Source organism: Labeo rohita, chromosome 14 (genome assembly GCF_022985175.1).
Source record: "Labeo rohita strain BAU-BD-2019 chromosome 14, IGBB_LRoh.1.0, whole genome shotgun sequence".
Taxonomy (NCBI): Eukaryota; Metazoa; Chordata; class Actinopteri; order Cypriniformes; family Cyprinidae; genus Labeo; species Labeo rohita.
Genome location: NC_066882.1, coordinates 23236474 through 23253904, shown reverse-complemented (window position 1 = coordinate 23253904; position 17431 = coordinate 23236474). Strand labels below are relative to the sequence as shown.

General features: G+C 35.3%; 1 protein-coding gene across 1 annotated transcript in view; it reads right to left on the bottom strand.

Moving 5' to 3' along the window:
• Nucleotides 1-17431, bottom strand: part of LOC127175991 (gamma-aminobutyric acid receptor subunit alpha-2) — a 91459-nt gene that overhangs the window by 23342 nt on the left and 50686 nt on the right. The window contains exons 6-8 of the mRNA XM_051127383.1: nucleotides 15398-15480; nucleotides 15155-15298; nucleotides 5295-5447 (exon numbers count right to left, since the gene is read on the bottom strand). Of these exons, the coding sequence (XP_050983340.1) occupies nucleotides 5295-5447; nucleotides 15155-15298; nucleotides 15398-15480 (380 nt within the window). The remainder of the gene's footprint in view (nucleotides 1-5294; nucleotides 5448-15154; nucleotides 15299-15397; nucleotides 15481-17431) is intronic.

Below are 17431 nucleotides of genomic sequence, written 5' to 3'. Positions count from 1 at the left end.
GGCCAAGTCTCTCTAAACCCTTCCTTTCCATGATCCTACTCTGCTCTGATTGGTCAGATGGCCCAGTCTGTTGTGATTGGTCTACCGCGGACAGCACATGTCAGAAACGACACGCCCATTGCCATAATTCCATATTTTGAACACTTGATAGAAAACATAAACATTTACTATTTATCATACTTACAAGTTGTGATTCAATGGAACCAGCTGGTCCAAATAAAATGGATACTGAGTCATCTTTCAAGAGCAAGCATTTTGTGAATCTGAATCATTGAACTCCCCAAGATTAGAGAAGCCGTTATCAGTAAAATGACGTGTTTGAGGGCAGGTCAAGTTGTTCGTGGCCGGTCAATGTAGAACGTAGGTGGGAATTATGCAAATGTATTACCCTGTGATGTGTAGCCATCGCAGAAATAGGATTCAAATTACTAACAACTCGTTCAGGCTATTCGGAGTTGATTCTTCCTTTTGGGAAACAATTACTTTATTTATTGTGGACTTTCGGCTACATTTAACACTGCATAAAAGGCAGTATTTGAAATAGGTCACTTTAACAAATTTTCCTTTCTAGGTAAACTACACTGTAAAAAACAATTTGTTGAGTCAACTTAAAATAATCTGTAACCTGGCTGCCTTAAAATTTTAAATTCAGTCAACTCAAAAAAAGTTTATTCAACTTGAAATGTTAAATTATACTAAGTGACAACTTAGATATTTGAGTTGAATCAACTTAAAATTTTAAGGCAGCTGGGTTACTTACCCATCTGTTAAGTTTAGCAAACACAAATATCTAAGTTGTTACTTAGTACAATTTAACATTTCAAGTTGACTAAACTTATTTTAGTTGCCTGAACTTAAAATCTGAAGGCAGCAGGTGACAAATTATTTTAAGCTGACTCAACAAATTGTGTTTTTTATTTTTTACAATGTATTCTTTTAAACTATGCTTTAATTTTCTTAAAGGATTTGACTGCATTTTGACAAAACGAATGTTCTTCTCTCATTAACTTGCACGTCGCTCCAAATCCATATGACTTTCTTTCTTCTGTGAAGCACAAAAGAAGATGTAGTGCAGAATGGCTGCTTATTTCCATTCAACAAAAGCAAATGTGTATAGACGTGCTGTCAATCTCTGAAATGAACAAAAGAGATTACTACTGAATTAGTCCACATGACTCATGCACTAAGCTTTCTAAAATCATATGATAGTTTTGTTTAGCATTTCTTCAAAAAAAACACTTCAAACCTGTCATTCACAACATGAAAAACCAAGGCATTTGGCATCACTGTCGACAAACCTGGTGCGGTGTGTTTTTTTTAGAGACCATATTTGAACTAAACGCGTTTGAAGATTTGAGCATTGTCGCTGATGGCAAGATTTTCCGCAAACGGCTTCGTAATTTTGGTGTGCTTCTTTCACAAAGATATTGCATCACATCAGAGGACTAGAGGATGTACCGCATGAGTCATACGGACTGATTTTATGGTGCTTTTTTGTTATTTTCAGAGCTCACAAGCCCCAGTCCCCATTATGAAAAGCACTCTGGGCATTCCAGCGATATAACTGCTTTTGTGTTTCATGGGTTTGCAACAACATGAGGGTGAGCAAATGAACAGAGTTTTCATTTTCGGCTGGACTAATCCTTTAACACTTTCCTAATGCAACAAACTAAAAAAAAAACCACACGGCCGTGCCGTGTACATACAAGCTTCATAATAAAGTATACATTAGATAACGCTCCGAAGCTATTTAGCCTGGAGCAAGTTTTCAATTATGTAGCTCTCGACCGCCTTCATGCTTATCTGAGCTCCATTTTAATGATATTCTCTCTATTTCAACTTTAATATCTCAACACCTCATAAAACTCTAATAAGCAATCCACAACATGGCTGTCATAGCGCTTTTTTACATATTCATCTGATGCTCTACAATTAACGCACACCATTAATACACTGACTTTTCAGGGTTATTATTTGGCAAGGCAGGATTTCTTTTAGGAGCACTAACTTTGAACATTTACGGTTGTTTAAAAGGCTTGTATAATAGTACGAGGAAGATAAGAGGCAGAAAGACAGACTGGGACAGCTGAAGAACTGCCAGAAAGACTCCGGGGACAGAGAGAGACACCGATAGAGAATAAAGACAGAGAGAGAGAGACAGACGGTAGGGGCAGAAAGACATCTGAACCTATGCCAGTAAGGCTCATCTTCTCAACGTTACCTGCTTAGCAACACAGAGCTCAGGGAATCTCCACGGTAACCGAATTGTTCCGTACCTGAGCTCCATAAATCCTTACAGAAACGCTCAGAAAGGACCGGCTTCCCCGCTAAAGTCTCTAATCTAGGGCAGAGGACTCCAGAGCCAGTGGCTCCCGGGGCTCCTTGTGCATTTTATGGCTTGAAGGTCACCTCTTCAGCTACAATAGTGTTTCTCAGTCCTGATCCTGGAGCACAGTGAGTTTTTGGATGTTTTCAATACCTAAAATAACCAATTTAGGTCATAGAGACTCTATTAGTGAACCAGAATCAGGTGTACTGCTATAGTGGAAAAACATGCTCCAGTTTTTTTTTTTTTTCTACCAAAAAGTCACGCTTTGTATTTCTTGACTATTTTCCATCATCTGTCATAAGAAATAAATAGCCTGTTCATAAACGGGTCCCCAGTGCATCTACCAATCCAGAAAATGTGAAAAGGACGACCCAGTAGCTTTGTTTTGGCAAGCCTTTTTTTGCAAGCATGTGAAAAAAACACGAGCTGCTCTTATTATAATATTATTATAATATTACACATTTCCACCCACTGCACTGCTATTTTGTTTCCACAAGCTCCAGTTTTGCCAGTTCTAATGCCAAGGTAAAAGTTTAAGCAAAGCATGCTAACTGTTCTGTCTTTGACTGCACAGATGAGCACATAAGAGAGGGGATTTATTGATTTATTTACTGTATATTACGCTGCTGCCATACAGATCTAATATAAACATGTGACCTTTTCCCCAGCTGGTTACATTCACAGACATAACCGACTGTTTTTGTAACTCGTGTGTTTTTAACAAACGTTTGTGTATTTGGCAGTATAAGTGCAATAAGACATGAAAGAGAACTTAGTTTAGTACTCACATGCCATGTGACAGCACGTTTCTTTGCACGTCCTTTAGATGTGTGCGCTCAGAAAACCCTATATCAGAAGTTTAAACTAATATGGCTTAAAAAATGCATTATTTCAGCATGACAGATGTGATAATCAAAACTAAACATGTTTTTTGGTACAGTATCTGAGGTATGAGCTGTAAAGGTACAGCCCTATTCTGGAAAAGGAGGCGGGGAGCAGCAGCTCATTTGGATTTAAAGAGACATGTACGAAAACAGCATGTATCTACTTCCACTCAAAATAGGCATTTTCAAATTGATATAACACATGATCTGTGATATGTATTTTGAGCTGGAACTTCACAGACACATTCTGGGGACACCTGAGACTTTATATTAAATCTTGTAAAAAAAAAACACCCTTTTTTTCTTAGTATGAAGGATATTTTATTATCTTAATGGGGTCATCGGATGCCCATTTTGATATGATTTAGTGTCTTAATGAAAAGTCTATAACCAGGGGTGCAAACGTTTTTTTAACCTGGTTCTCATAAGTGTACCTGGAGATTTGGTTTGGTCCTCACACTGCACATAGTGTGACCCATTACATATAACTAAAAAATAAATTAATAATAGTAATAATAATATCGACTTTATTTATATCATTTTTAAAAAAAAAAAAAAAAAAAAATATATATATATATATATATATATATAATATACAATTAGTATAATAATAAAGTGTGGTAATACTATCATATTTTAAAATAAAAAAGGAGTATTAAATAAAAATACAAATATTATCTAGTAAACTTAAAAATAAAATGAGAATATTTCCTTTTTATATGAATTTTCATTATTTTCAAATCTAAAATTAGCAAGCTTTTATTTTGGCGGGTTGCCGGCAAGTAGATATATGGGTTTAGTGCTGCCGAACGAAGAGTGTCAGTGAAGCGCATTGGTGAATGAAATGTCACATTTTTGCATTGGGCTTTGAAAACGGCAGTAAATAGCCTAAAGCTTTCAGTTTGAGAAATCTTATACAGTATTACAGTTTGTCAATCTAAAATGACAATTGTGCATTAACAGCTGGGAACCTTGTTGGTACGTGAATGCACACTCTGAACTTACACAGCGCATTCCTTATTTTGGGCATGCATGCAGACTTGCAGACCACTTATATGCACCCCTGTCTATAATATACTTTGGTTAAATTTTATCAATGGTAGTGTAAAACAACACCCTTTTAGGTGCATGACCCTTTAAATGCTAATGAGCTCTGCTCACCCCGCCCCTCTCTTCCGTGGGGTTCTTTATTATAAAGCGTTTGCTTTTTTCACACTTTTTACTTATTTAACCTATAAATGGACCACATAACATCTGGGAATCAAAGTGTGGGATTCACAAAACTATTATTATTTTATTCCAGAAAATTAAAAAGACTTTCTACAGATAGCCAAAACATCTCTTCAGTTTCCCCCTTAGAAATGAACAGGTAACTATGGTAACTGGGATTTTTCTATACCAATTAATATTTTTTGACATACATAAATTATATATAGACACACTACATACAGCACATATATCTATTATTAGAATTGCAAATCTAGACTCAATCTCAGCTATGTCAATTAATCTAAGATCAAACCTCCACATCTTTATGGAGCTCAGTATGACCTTAGTCCTCCATTAATCTGTCACAGTAAATTAATTTATGCAGATTTTCTGCATCAGTTCGGCTTGAGGCCAACAGTGCATCATAAAAACCTGCCAAAGTCAGAAAATCAGTTTGGAAACTGCGGCTGTGTAAAAAGTTTTCAATCGTAATCAACCATTTTATTCAAAAACACACTCAAAAAAATGGTTTCTGGTTTTTACAGTGCTTTCATAATATTAAAACACCTCACATTTGGATTTCAAGTAACAATATATGTAAAAATAGGCTTTTATGAATCAAAAAAGGGGTTTTGAGCCATTTGAACTGCTGTAAAACTAAAAACTGCATGCTCATTGAGTTCTTTTTAAAGTTGTCAGAATTTATTATGCTCTCACCTGTTTTTTTTTTTTTTACTTTCGTCTTTGCAGTACTAATATGGTGTCATATTTCACTTCTTTGAAGTAGCGTCCAAAGTTTGAAATATTTAAAAAACCCAAGTCATTCTGAGGTTTGTGATTAATTTTGAGATTCACTCAGAGATTAAACTTACCGAAAACAGTCCGTGCCGGAACAGACTCTCGGTTCAGCCAGAAGGACACCTGGGACAGGATGACGGTCATGATGCACGGCAGGTACGTCTGAATCACAAAATAACCGATCTTCCTCTTCAGGTGGAAGTGGGCCGTCATCACAGTGTATTCACCTGTAAGGAAATAAGAGAGTTATGGGAAACAGTGCAAAATAAGACTGAAAAATTGGCTTTGTTGAGTCAATAACACCAGCTGGCAGGAATATTTTGGATTCGCAATGTAATACATGGTTTAAACCATAATATAAGTACATTAATAATTAAATAATGTGAGCGATTTAAGTTGGACGTACAAGCGGTTTATTTATAAAGCTCAGTGACTTTCACATGACAACTTTACCTCAGTGGAAAATTCATCTGTAACACTTTAGTATATTGATCAATTCTCACTATTAACTAGTTACTTATTACCATACCTGTTATTAGCATATTGGCTGTTTAGTAGTACTTATAAAGCACCTATTTTGCACGACCATACCTGAACTTAACAACTACTAGGCTTATTAGTGAGAACTATACCTTAAAATAGAGTCTGACCAATTCATCAATCAAAAATTCATCTAGACACATTTCTATAAATATAAACTGCATAAATTTACATGAAATTGTATTTTAAAGAAGATATTAATGTTCCCTTCAACCAACAGTTTACCCAAAAATGAACAATTTCTCATTCTCGGATCATCCAAGATGAGATGAGTTTATTTCTTCATGAACAGATTTGGAGAAATATATCATTACATCACTTACTTACCAAAGGATCCTCTGCAGTGAATGGGTGCCGTCAAAATGAGAGTCCAAACAGCTGAAACATCACAATAATCCACATGACTCCAACCAATCAATGTCTTGTAAAGCAAAAAACTGCTTGTTTGCGAGGAACAAATCCATCATTAAGACGTTTTTAACTTCAAACCATTGTTTTCAACTAAAATATGAGTCAAAATATTGCTTTCTCCAGTGAAAAGTTGGTTCTTCTGAATCAGGAGAGAAATATGCAAACACTTGTTTACAAGCAAAAACAGTCCAAAACAGTGCAAAACTGATATGTCAGTGGATTTGTATGTGAGAGGACAACAGGGGATGGACTTTTTCACTGGATGAAGCAGTGTTTTTGACAGATGACTTAGCCAGAAGCTATGTTTTGAAGTTAAAAAAAAAAAAAAAAAATGTTTCACAATGCATTGGCTTCATGTGGATTATTGTGATGTTTTTATCAGCTGTTTGAACTCTCATTCTGACGACACCCATTCACTACAGAGGATCCATTGGTGAGCAAGTGATGCAATGCTAAATGTCTCCAAATCTGTTCTGATGAAGAACCAAACTCATTTACATCTTGGATGGCCTGTGGAAATTTTCAGCAAATTTTCAGCAAATTTAACTATTAAACTGCTTCAATGTATTTAAGAACTTCTGCAAATGGTTGACTGTGATTGAAGTACTTGTAAAACTGTAGTTAGATTAATACTGAGCATCAAAATCTTGATGAATCATGATATATTGACTGGAAAATATGTTTAGAGGGAAAAACAGCTAAATAATTCCTTTGTGGAGTCAACAAATGATGTAATATTAATGGAATAATGCAAAATACAGTTTCATGATCAGTAAGAAATATTCATGGCTGATGAATTTCCCCAATTTGCTCACCATCAGAAAGTGCTGACAAAAATCTAATTTTGGATTCTGGTGGGAAATCATAAGAAAAGAGCGTGCAAAATGAGAGCAGGTGAAGAAGCGGCACTCTGTAAATAGAACATCAAAGAGCAGGATTATGAAACGCATATTGCGAAGAAGGATATTCTGAAAGCTGATGTCACAAAGCAGGGGAGGGAAAGATAAATGTAATTATAAGCCGGGAGCTTTTTGAGGGATGCCACAATTACACCTCATCTCATGAAGCCTTGGATGAAAAGATCAGGTCAGTACGAAGCGACTCTATGGAGGCAGTTTGTTACCGAGCAAAATGGCATAAAGAGAGAAAATCTCCTCGACATCATCATGAGGTTTTTAACCTCATTATCACAGAGCATTATCCAAACCGCTCAAAGAGACAAGAAATGTGGCAAGCCGCCTGGAAAAGGAGAATCTCTATCGGCAAGTGGCCCGCAAGACAGAGAGAGAGAGAGAAAAGGAAGGCATAACCGAAAGATGGAGGAAGACATTGGTCGCCCATGGCAACAGAAGAGAGAAATCTATCTGACGCCTTTGGATCTTGGTGAGGACGCCACGCTGGTGCCATTTGGCAAAAGGGGGGATCTCCTCGTCCTTTCTGCAGAAGGAAGCACAGACGGATTTTAGCCAGCTCTAATCCTGCAAAACCCACTCTTCTCTTTTCGTGTTCAAGTGCACACGGCACCCTCTCAGAGTTTGTTTCCTCCTTTCACGAGCACCCGTTAGCTCAGCACGGAGCCGCGGTGGGGAAAATAAGCACAGATGAGGCTGAGCCACGTCTGATTTAATTTAATTAACAGCAGTCCACTAGAGAAGCGGCGTGATGAAATGTAAATGTGCGTAGAGAGAGACACAAAAAAGAAGGTGAGAGTTCAGGCCTGTATGTGTGTGAGAATGTGTCTCTACTGAATAAAAACATAGTATTTAAGAGACTGTTTCTTTATTGTGGAGAACAAAATAGCTTTCTTTTTCCAAAGTTAGTGTGCTGCCGACTTTGGCAGGATTTTAAAGCATCATATGCACACTCTTGACACGAGTGCTGGTCCAAATATAGGCGGCAACTTTGCTGGCTTCTTGGATTGCTTATTGTGGCCAAGTTCTGGCAGCATCACATATATCCCAGAGTTAAAACGGTAACACTTTACAATAAGGTGGCATTTGTTAACATTAGTTAATGTAATAACTAACATAAACGAACAAACAATACATTTATTACAGTATTTATTAATCTTTGTTAACGTTAATAAAAATACAGTTGTTCAGTGTTTGTTCATGTTAGTTCACTGTGCATTAACAAATGTTAACAAACACAACTTGTGATTTTAATAAAATGCTGAAATTAACATTAATTAAGATTAATAAATGCCGTAGAAGCATTGTTACTTCTTAGTTCATGTTAACTAATGTAGTTAACTATTATTATCTAATGAACTTTAAAACATGTTTGTTAATTGTTAAGATAAAGCTCAGGCAAAGTAAAATACAATATTAGACCAAAAAAAAAATTAAAATGACAAGTGTTGCTTTGCCAATCAACTGAAATAAGCTAAAGCACTAAAGGAACTAAATACATAAAAACTAAAATGGTAATAAAGCTATAATAAATAATAAATAAAAATAAATTAAACAAACTAAAAATGTAAAGATAAATAATAATAAATAAATGAATAAATTAATAAATAAATGATAAAAACAGATCATTTTTACTTTAAGGAAAAAAAAAATGTAATAATTGCCTTGGCAGCATAAAATAACAAAACAAAACAAAACAAAAAAAACAAAACAAAACAAAAACTAGAACCTGAACTAAAACTGAAATAAAACTAAATTAAACTTAAATAGCTATATTAAAACTAATAATACATAAATAAATAATATGTAATATAATTACATACAAAGATAAAATTACTAAAAAATAAACTAAAATTACAACAAAAACAGAAACTATGGGCTGAAAAAAATAGAGGAGGAAAAACAAAAAAAAAAAAAATTAAAGCACTAAAATCACTAACTGGAGATAAATAAAAATTAAAACTGAACTAGTACTAAAAAAAACTTAAATGAAGTAAACTAATAAAAATGACAAAATAAACTAAACTAAAAATGGTGGCAATTAACTGAAATAATCTGAAGAACTAAAAAGGCTAAATGGAAATAAATAAAAACTAAAACTGAAACTAAAACTAAAATGACACAGAAAAAAAAAAATAAAACCTAATGTTAAGAAAACAGTAATACAAATGACTATTTAAACTAAATAAATTAAAATAAAATGAACTGAAACAAACTAAACTGAAAATGTAAAAATAAAGCTAATTCAAAAAAATTAGAAAAACTATAATAGTATACACAAACACACACACAAACACAAAATCACACATCTGATGGTGCAAAAAAATCTAAATATTGAGAAAATCGCCTTTAAAGTTGTCCAAATGAAGTTCATAGCAATACATATTACTAATCAAAAATTAAGTTTTATTATATTTATGGTAGGAATTTTACAAAATATCTTCATGGAACATGATCTTTATTTAATATCCTAATAATTTTTGGCATAAAAGAAAAATGTTAAAGAGAAATGTTAAAAGCCAAGTTCTGTCACAAAACTCTAGATGGCACATGCTGATTGGTTAAGAAACTCCTCGGCACAAGCTGATTGGTTCATGTTGAATATGCAGCCAACGAGCTTGCTGCTTCACATTTAAATGGCTGGTTAGCATTAACTAGAGCAGTTCACAGCACGTTTTCAGAGATCCTCTGAAACCCTCCACCTCCCCAGCTCCACCCGTACAGATCTGCTACAGGTTATTATATATATATGCTCCGTATAGATCTGCTCGGGTTATTATATGATCTATGAGCAGCAATAATTTATAACAACAGCAATAACCAACAGCAGCAGCAATTCAGCAGTAGTGTAGCAGATCTATTCCACCAAGGCCAAATACATTAACATTGTCATATCCATCACCATGCAAAAATCTTCAGAATGTTGTCATGATAGAAATATTTGTATTCATTTCTGATGAAAAAAGGTTAAATATATAAATAAAAAGCACTATTTGTGCTATGCATTACATCTATTAGCGTATGTTGTTAGCTTAGCAGCATGTTAATGTTATAGATTTCATCTATCATTTTAGTGAGGATTTTGTCTATGTAGTCAACATACAGCGCGGCAGCTCACTAGGTTTTGTAGCAGAGCTAGCGTGTGTGAGTGTGTGTCCGAGCTGCAGTCTGTGCACCGTGAAGATGTTAATTAAAGCGTGAAGATGACGATCAGTCACAGGAGGTCACAGGAGATGCCATGATTCCAGAACATACACTGGCTCTGTTCCAAACACTAGTGAGCTGCTCTGCTGTCTGCTATTTACATAAGCAGATGCTTTATAAAACAGCATCATAATCAAAATCAAACCACGTGAGTGGCTGAAATAAAATGCTCTACAAATACAGTAAGTCCACTGACACTTAATTAAAAATAATGGTTTGTTTATTGGCATTGATGGTTTCATGAAGAACCTTGAATCATGAAAGTGGATACTTTAAAGTGGAAAGAGTGAGCGTGCATGATGCCTAAAAATGTTGTCTAGATTCAGTAGGCAGCTCCCTAGGGTTTGGAGCGGAGCTAATATATCACAGCAATGCTATGCTTGACACAAAGATTCTCATTAAGGAGCCTGACCTCACCCTGACCTGAAGACCAACGCAGGTAATAACAGGAGAAAGACAATTATTTTTTTACACATCATTTAATGAGGACAAAGAAATGGCCCTCTGAGACACGACTACAGGGAGGGTGTTTTAAAAGGGGTGTGACGCAGCAATAAAACATCTGCTGAAAACTGTCTTTGAACACAATGTTCAGCATTCAATCAATTATCCTGAAAAAAAATTTTTCTTACTCAGTAATTAATATTTTTGTCTTTTTTTCCATGTCTAAAATTCAACAGATTAAATCAACACACATTTACACAAAATCAGGTCTTGTTTTCTGAAAAATGTCAAATTAAGTCATCTCTCTGTTATCTGTTGACGTATTTTCTTACCCCATGACAGCTATTTTTCATAAACACTTTAAAATAAGGCCCAATTAAAGTTAGTTAATTAATCAGCTAACATTAACTAAGAATGAGCAATACATCAACAATATTTATTCATCTATGTTAACACTAGTTAATAAAAGTACAGCTATTCATTGTTGGTTGATGTTAGTGCAAAGAACGGTTAAATAATATTAAAAAGCACAACAATACATATTTGATTTTAATAATTTATTAGTATGGAGGAAGAAACCCGCACAAATAAATTTAATAAATAAACAAATAAATGACTTGATAAACCATATTTTAATAATTTATTAGTACATATAAAAAGATGCAATCCCGCACACTATCAGTACTTGCTAAATATTGAAGTTTATTGTCACAAGCAATGTTTCGGTCCACTGACCTTCATCAGGCAATAATTTATTAGTATAAAGTAAAAAACCAACATACATACATACATACATACATACATACATACATACATACATACATAAATAAATATTGTGGAGGAAAACATTTTAATAATTTATTAGTATGAAGGAAGAAACCTACACACATAAATAAATAAATGACTTGATAAACCATATTTTAATAATTTATAGTATAAAGGAAGAAACCCACATACATAAACAAATAAATAATTTATTAGTGTGGCGGAAGAAATAAATAAATAAATAAATAAATAAATAAATGACTTGATAAAACATTTTAATAATTTACTAGTATGGAGGAAGAAACCAGCGTAACTAATAAATTATTAAATTAAATTAAATGTTATTATATATATATAATTTAATTTAATTTAATTTAATTTAATTTAATAATTTATTATTAGTATGGAAAAGGAAACCTGCACAAACCAAGGAGATGTCAGTCCCAGAATGCACTGCAAGAAATTTTTGCAGTGTGAAAAAAAGCAAATTATTGTGGTATTAACGATTTCCATCGCTAAAAGAAAACTGTGGTTGGTCGCTTTTACATGTTTATCAAACAATATGTTCATATCAGAGTGGGTGTTTTTTGGCCATAATTGGTCAAAAGTCTGATTATGGCCCGCCTACACAGAAAAAACAAAAGCATTGCACTGCTAATTACCGCTAGCGAGCGTGTATTGCCCTCTCTCAAAGCAACCGTGATTCTGATCGTCATGGTGATGCTGCAAGGGCTCCAGATGTCTCAACTTCTAAGCACGATGTCAGTGACAGTATGCCAACCTCATTTGATCTTTCCCCTTCTCTCTCTCTGTCTCTCATATTCCATCTTTTCACAGGGGAAACCCAGAGACTTTGATGAAACTATCACCATCAAGCATGTTCACCAGTAATGATCTCACAAAAACACAAAGATTTCAAAGAATTTGAATATTAGGGTCAATTAAATTTATTTTGTTTTCTGGGAAACATGCAAGTATTTTCTGTAGCTTCTGAAGGGCAGTACTAAATGAAAAAAATATATGACATTTATCTTCATGCTATTCAAAAGTTTTCACCCCCCGGCTCTTAATGCATCGGTTTTCCTGCTGAAGCATCAGTTGTCCTCAGTGTTAAAAAATGGATCTCAAAGCACACAGTCATAGTTGGAAAGGGTTCAAATACACAAAAATGCTGAAAAACCAAAGAATTTGTGGAACCTGAAGGATTTTTCTGAAGAACAGCAGGCAGTTTAACTATTCAGGACAAACAAGGAACTCACGAACAACTGCCACTAAACCAAAAAAAAAAAAAAACAGTTGTGAATCTTTGAATTTTTTTTAAAATTCAACTATTATTTTCTCTTGTGGACTTTATGTAAACATCTTTTATGTGAAATATCTAATTCAGGTCAGTACTAAATAAAAAAAAAAAAAAAAAAAACATATTTTGTATAATCCCTCTTATTTTGGTTAAATAATTAACACTTTGCAGATTTTGCAAGGTGTATGGAAACTTTTGACCTCAACTGTATATGTTTTATACAGTTGAGGTTAAAAAATTAAGCCTATAATTTAAGGGACAATTAAAGGGTTAGTTTACCCAAAAATGTACATTCTGTCATCATTTACTCACCCATGTTGTTCAAACCCGATCTCTGTCAGTGAGGTCAAATATTTGGAGCCCACTGACTTTCACTGTATGCACAAAACAATGCATTTTTCAAAATATCTTCTTTCATGTTCCGAACGTCCTATTGGTTTGGAACAACATTTGTTTTTTCATTTTTGGGCAAGCTTTTCCTTTAAGCTCTGCAGCACTGTGACAATATTTTTATCATAATTAAGCATTTTCTCCTCATTATTCTCATTACTGTAACGTGTTTGGGCATTTTACTGACAATTTTTTTGTGTAATTCTCATTACTCTCAATGTAACTTCTCATTAGATTGTCAATATAACACACTGCTTGATTTTCACGAAAATAATGTCTTAAAATCTTAATGGTCTTAAAAATAGGCTTCATGTTCTTTAAGCAAAATATCACTTAAAATATATTCTTACCTGATATTTGCGATGAAATTATATGACCAGGACAGAAGATTTACTCATTGATGCACTAACGCTGAGTGCGTGTATTAAAGCCAAGGCAAGCCTGAATAACACATGGGCGTCACGCACCCTGACATCATGTTTAAGTGCCCATCTGACCCTGCGCCTTCAATTGCACTTGGTTTTTGTAAACACACCCCTTCATTGCATCATTAATCAATGCGAATCCACACACACACACACACACAAACCTGGAGTGGTTTTACTCTAAGTGGTTTCCAAGCCTGTGCCCTCAAGAAAGAAAGGTATTAAAAAAATCCTTCAGATATTACGAACACTCAAGTGTGCAAAATGCAGTGCACACTCAAGTGTGGCAGATGACCCAATTTCCTTCACACTAGACGGCATGTTCACGCTGTTGTAATGAATGATTAATCTCACATCACATGATGGGGACTTACAAGAGCCTCGGGAGAAAAGGCCCAAAGGCTCACGCATGTGTGTTTTAATGCACACATTTGTGCGTGTTTGTGCGAGCGAGTCGCCAGTACCGGTTTGAGTACATCCACTTGCTATGGATGATGTAAACAGAGCTTAACAAATGGATCTGAGCAGAAGACAGCAATCCCGCAGGACATGGCAAGCAAAGCCATTGCTCCGGCATGGAAATACTGTCTTAGGAAATGAAACGGAAAGAGTTATTGAGCATATTTGAGCCTAATGAATAGAATTAAGACTCCTCTCATTACCTACATGTCCTCACAACATCAGAAATGCAAATTCTTACATTAATTACTCACTCTCATGTTGCATCTTCAGTTCACAAATCAAGATATTTTTGATGAAATCCAAGAGCTTTCTGACCTTGCATAGATAGCAACGCAACTGACACGTTCAAGGACCATAAAGGTAGTAAGGACATCGTTAAAATAGTCCATCAGTGGTTCAGCCGTAATTTTATGAAGCTACGAGAATACTTTTACTGTTGTGCAAGAATAAAATCCCAAATGTCTTTATTTTCTTATAAGCTGTGAGTATGCTGTCCATTCGCTAAGTTAATGTTGTAAACACGACATGAAGTGTGTCTTTTGGGTGTTGCTGTTGTACAGTCCCTCTGGTTTCTCTGTGCTCATCTAAAGTGGAATATCTTGTACGTGCTCTGGCCTCGATCTCACCCCACGTCGAGGATATGTTCGCTTTACTGAGCTACCAAATGCCAACACACAAAAAATGTCACTGCAAAGCAAAGATGTGCATGAGAGAGAGAGAGAAAGACAGCGAGTGCGAACCACAGGAAGTGACAGGCAGGGTTTGTTGAGTCTTGCCCAAGGATTGTGTTAAAACACATAGCAGATTTAGCTGAACAGAACGAGTGTGTGCTTGATAAACTATGATAGAAAGAAGGACAAATTTGCTGTGACATGAGACAGTCCTTCAGAATCATCCTTCTGTGTGTGTCTGTTCACTCTCTGCGGGTTACAGAGCTTTTGTTTAAGGACAGACTTTACCAAAATGTCACTTCTGTCATCATTCACTTACTATCATTGACTTTGGAAGAAACCTTAAAGAATCTCTGCTCTTTTTCCCTCTAATGAAAGCATATCTATCAATCTGTAAGTGTCTTGACTCACCAGTGCTGGATCTGATGGTTTCGTTCCCCACGGTTTGTCCCAGCAGGTCATACTGGTTTAATCTAGAGCTCTCCTCTTCTACCACCACAGAGTTGGATGCATTCTTTGTCCAGGTGTACGTCACTTCTGTCGTTGTGTAAGCATCTGTAGGAATGATTTTAGTGGAACCACAATTAAAACTTTGCAGATGATTGTTTCAACCTTTTAATCAGTACAAAAATGACACTCCATGCTGTTACTCACAGCTGCCAAATTTGAGAGGACAGGAGTGGAAGTCCATGGGGAAATCTTCAAGATGCATCGGACACTCAGCATGCACCGTCAACCTGTGATTTACATTCACAAACACAATAAAAGGAGACATTTTATGCCACATGTATACACACATACAGTCAGATTGGAGATCAAAATTAGAGAACAGTATTTTTTTCTGAAATACTGTTAATCTTAATTGCTCAAGATTTGAAGGAATATTAGCTGTAGGTACAGTATATCACTGTTCTACTAACATGTTTGACAAAATAACCATGGTGTTTCAACAACAACCTTTTTGTGGAGAACACAGTTATCAAAATTAGAGAACAGAAACTACTGTGGCACGAAAGAAGATCACAACTAAAACTTTGGAGGGTTACAGCTGTCAGAAATTAGTAGGAGGTGTAGAGGCCCTTGCTTTGAATGACTTCAGCACATCTGTGCACTGGTGTGGTCTTGGTCCACTTCTTCCACTCTCTTCCATAATTTGGTGACTGTTGTGGGTTTCTTAGCCATAACGTTGTCACCAAGGATTTTCTAGAGATTTTCAATCAGATTTAGATCATGACTCTTTGCCAGCCGTTCCATTACTTCATTTTTTTAGCTTTTAAGGAACTGCTTCATCTGTTTTGCAGTGTGACAGGGACATTGTCTTGCATGAAAATTGCAGGCTGATTGGGCGATGAACAGGAAGGAACTGCATGTTGCTGAAGGAGGTTCTGATAAATATTTGGATTCAGTCTGCCATGTATCTGTATAAGAGACCCAACTCATGCTGCAGAAAACATCCCCCAAACCAAGACACTTTCTCCTCCACCTTTCGCTGACTTCTTTACACATTTTGGGTTCAGTGTGAGGTTGAACAAAATGTTTCCCATCAGACACAAATAAATTAATCTTGCTCTCATCACTAAGGTGAACTTTGGACCAGTTCTCCTTTCTCCACACAACATGTTCCTCAGCAAATGTGGGCTTAGGCTTTTTAATGTTTCTGCTGATGAAAGGCTTGATCACTGCAGAGTGCGCTTTCAGCCCGACTTCTCTTAAACATGCTGATGCAGATCCTTGCCCTGTTTAACACTGAACTAGCAAGCAATTCCAGCTGCAGTGTTGAACGATTTCCCATTGCGAGTCTTTGCATTATCCCGTCTTCTCATGCATTTGTCTTATGTGGATGACTAGCTTTTTGGGAGACTTGGATGAATTAGTGTCATTGTAAACCTGCAATGTTTGAGAAATCACAGATTTGGAATGACCAACTACTCTTGCTATGGCTGAAAGAGTCATCCCTTTGGCCTTTATCTAGACAACCTCCTGTCGCAGGTTTTCAGACACCTTAGAACGGCTCACTGTCTTGCAAAGTCAGTGAAAACTAGAAAGTTAGGCTGCCATTTAAAAAGGGTTTGTCAGATAATTAAGGAAATTAGCACCAGGTGCCAGATTAACACCGATAACTGTAAGTGTTTTCTAATTTTAATCAGAGATTTTATACTGTACTTCAGAATATATTTAACTCATTAAATATGCTTAAAAACTGCACATTTACTCCTGTTAAGATAATTTCAAATAGGACTAAGGACTAAGCAGTGACCTCAAAATTTAGGAAATTGTAGGTTGTTCTCTAATTTTGATCTCCACTGTATATATATTTATTTTAATAAAAATGTGACCCTGGTCGTGTAGCACGATATATATTCTGCAATAGCCAACAAAACATTGTATGGGTCAAAATTATTGATTTTTCTTTTATGCCAAAAATCATTAGGATATTAAGTACAGATCATGTTCCATGAAGATATTATGTAAACATTCTACCATAAATATATCAAAACTTATATTCAGAAATATGCATTGCTAAGAACTTTTCTCAATATTTAGATTTTCACCCTCAGATTCCAGATTTTCAAATAGTTGTATCTCGGCCAAATATCACCATATCAGTGGAAAGCTTATTTATTCAACTTTTGGATAATGTATAAATCTCTATTAAAAAAAAAACATATTTCATTACATAAACAGTTT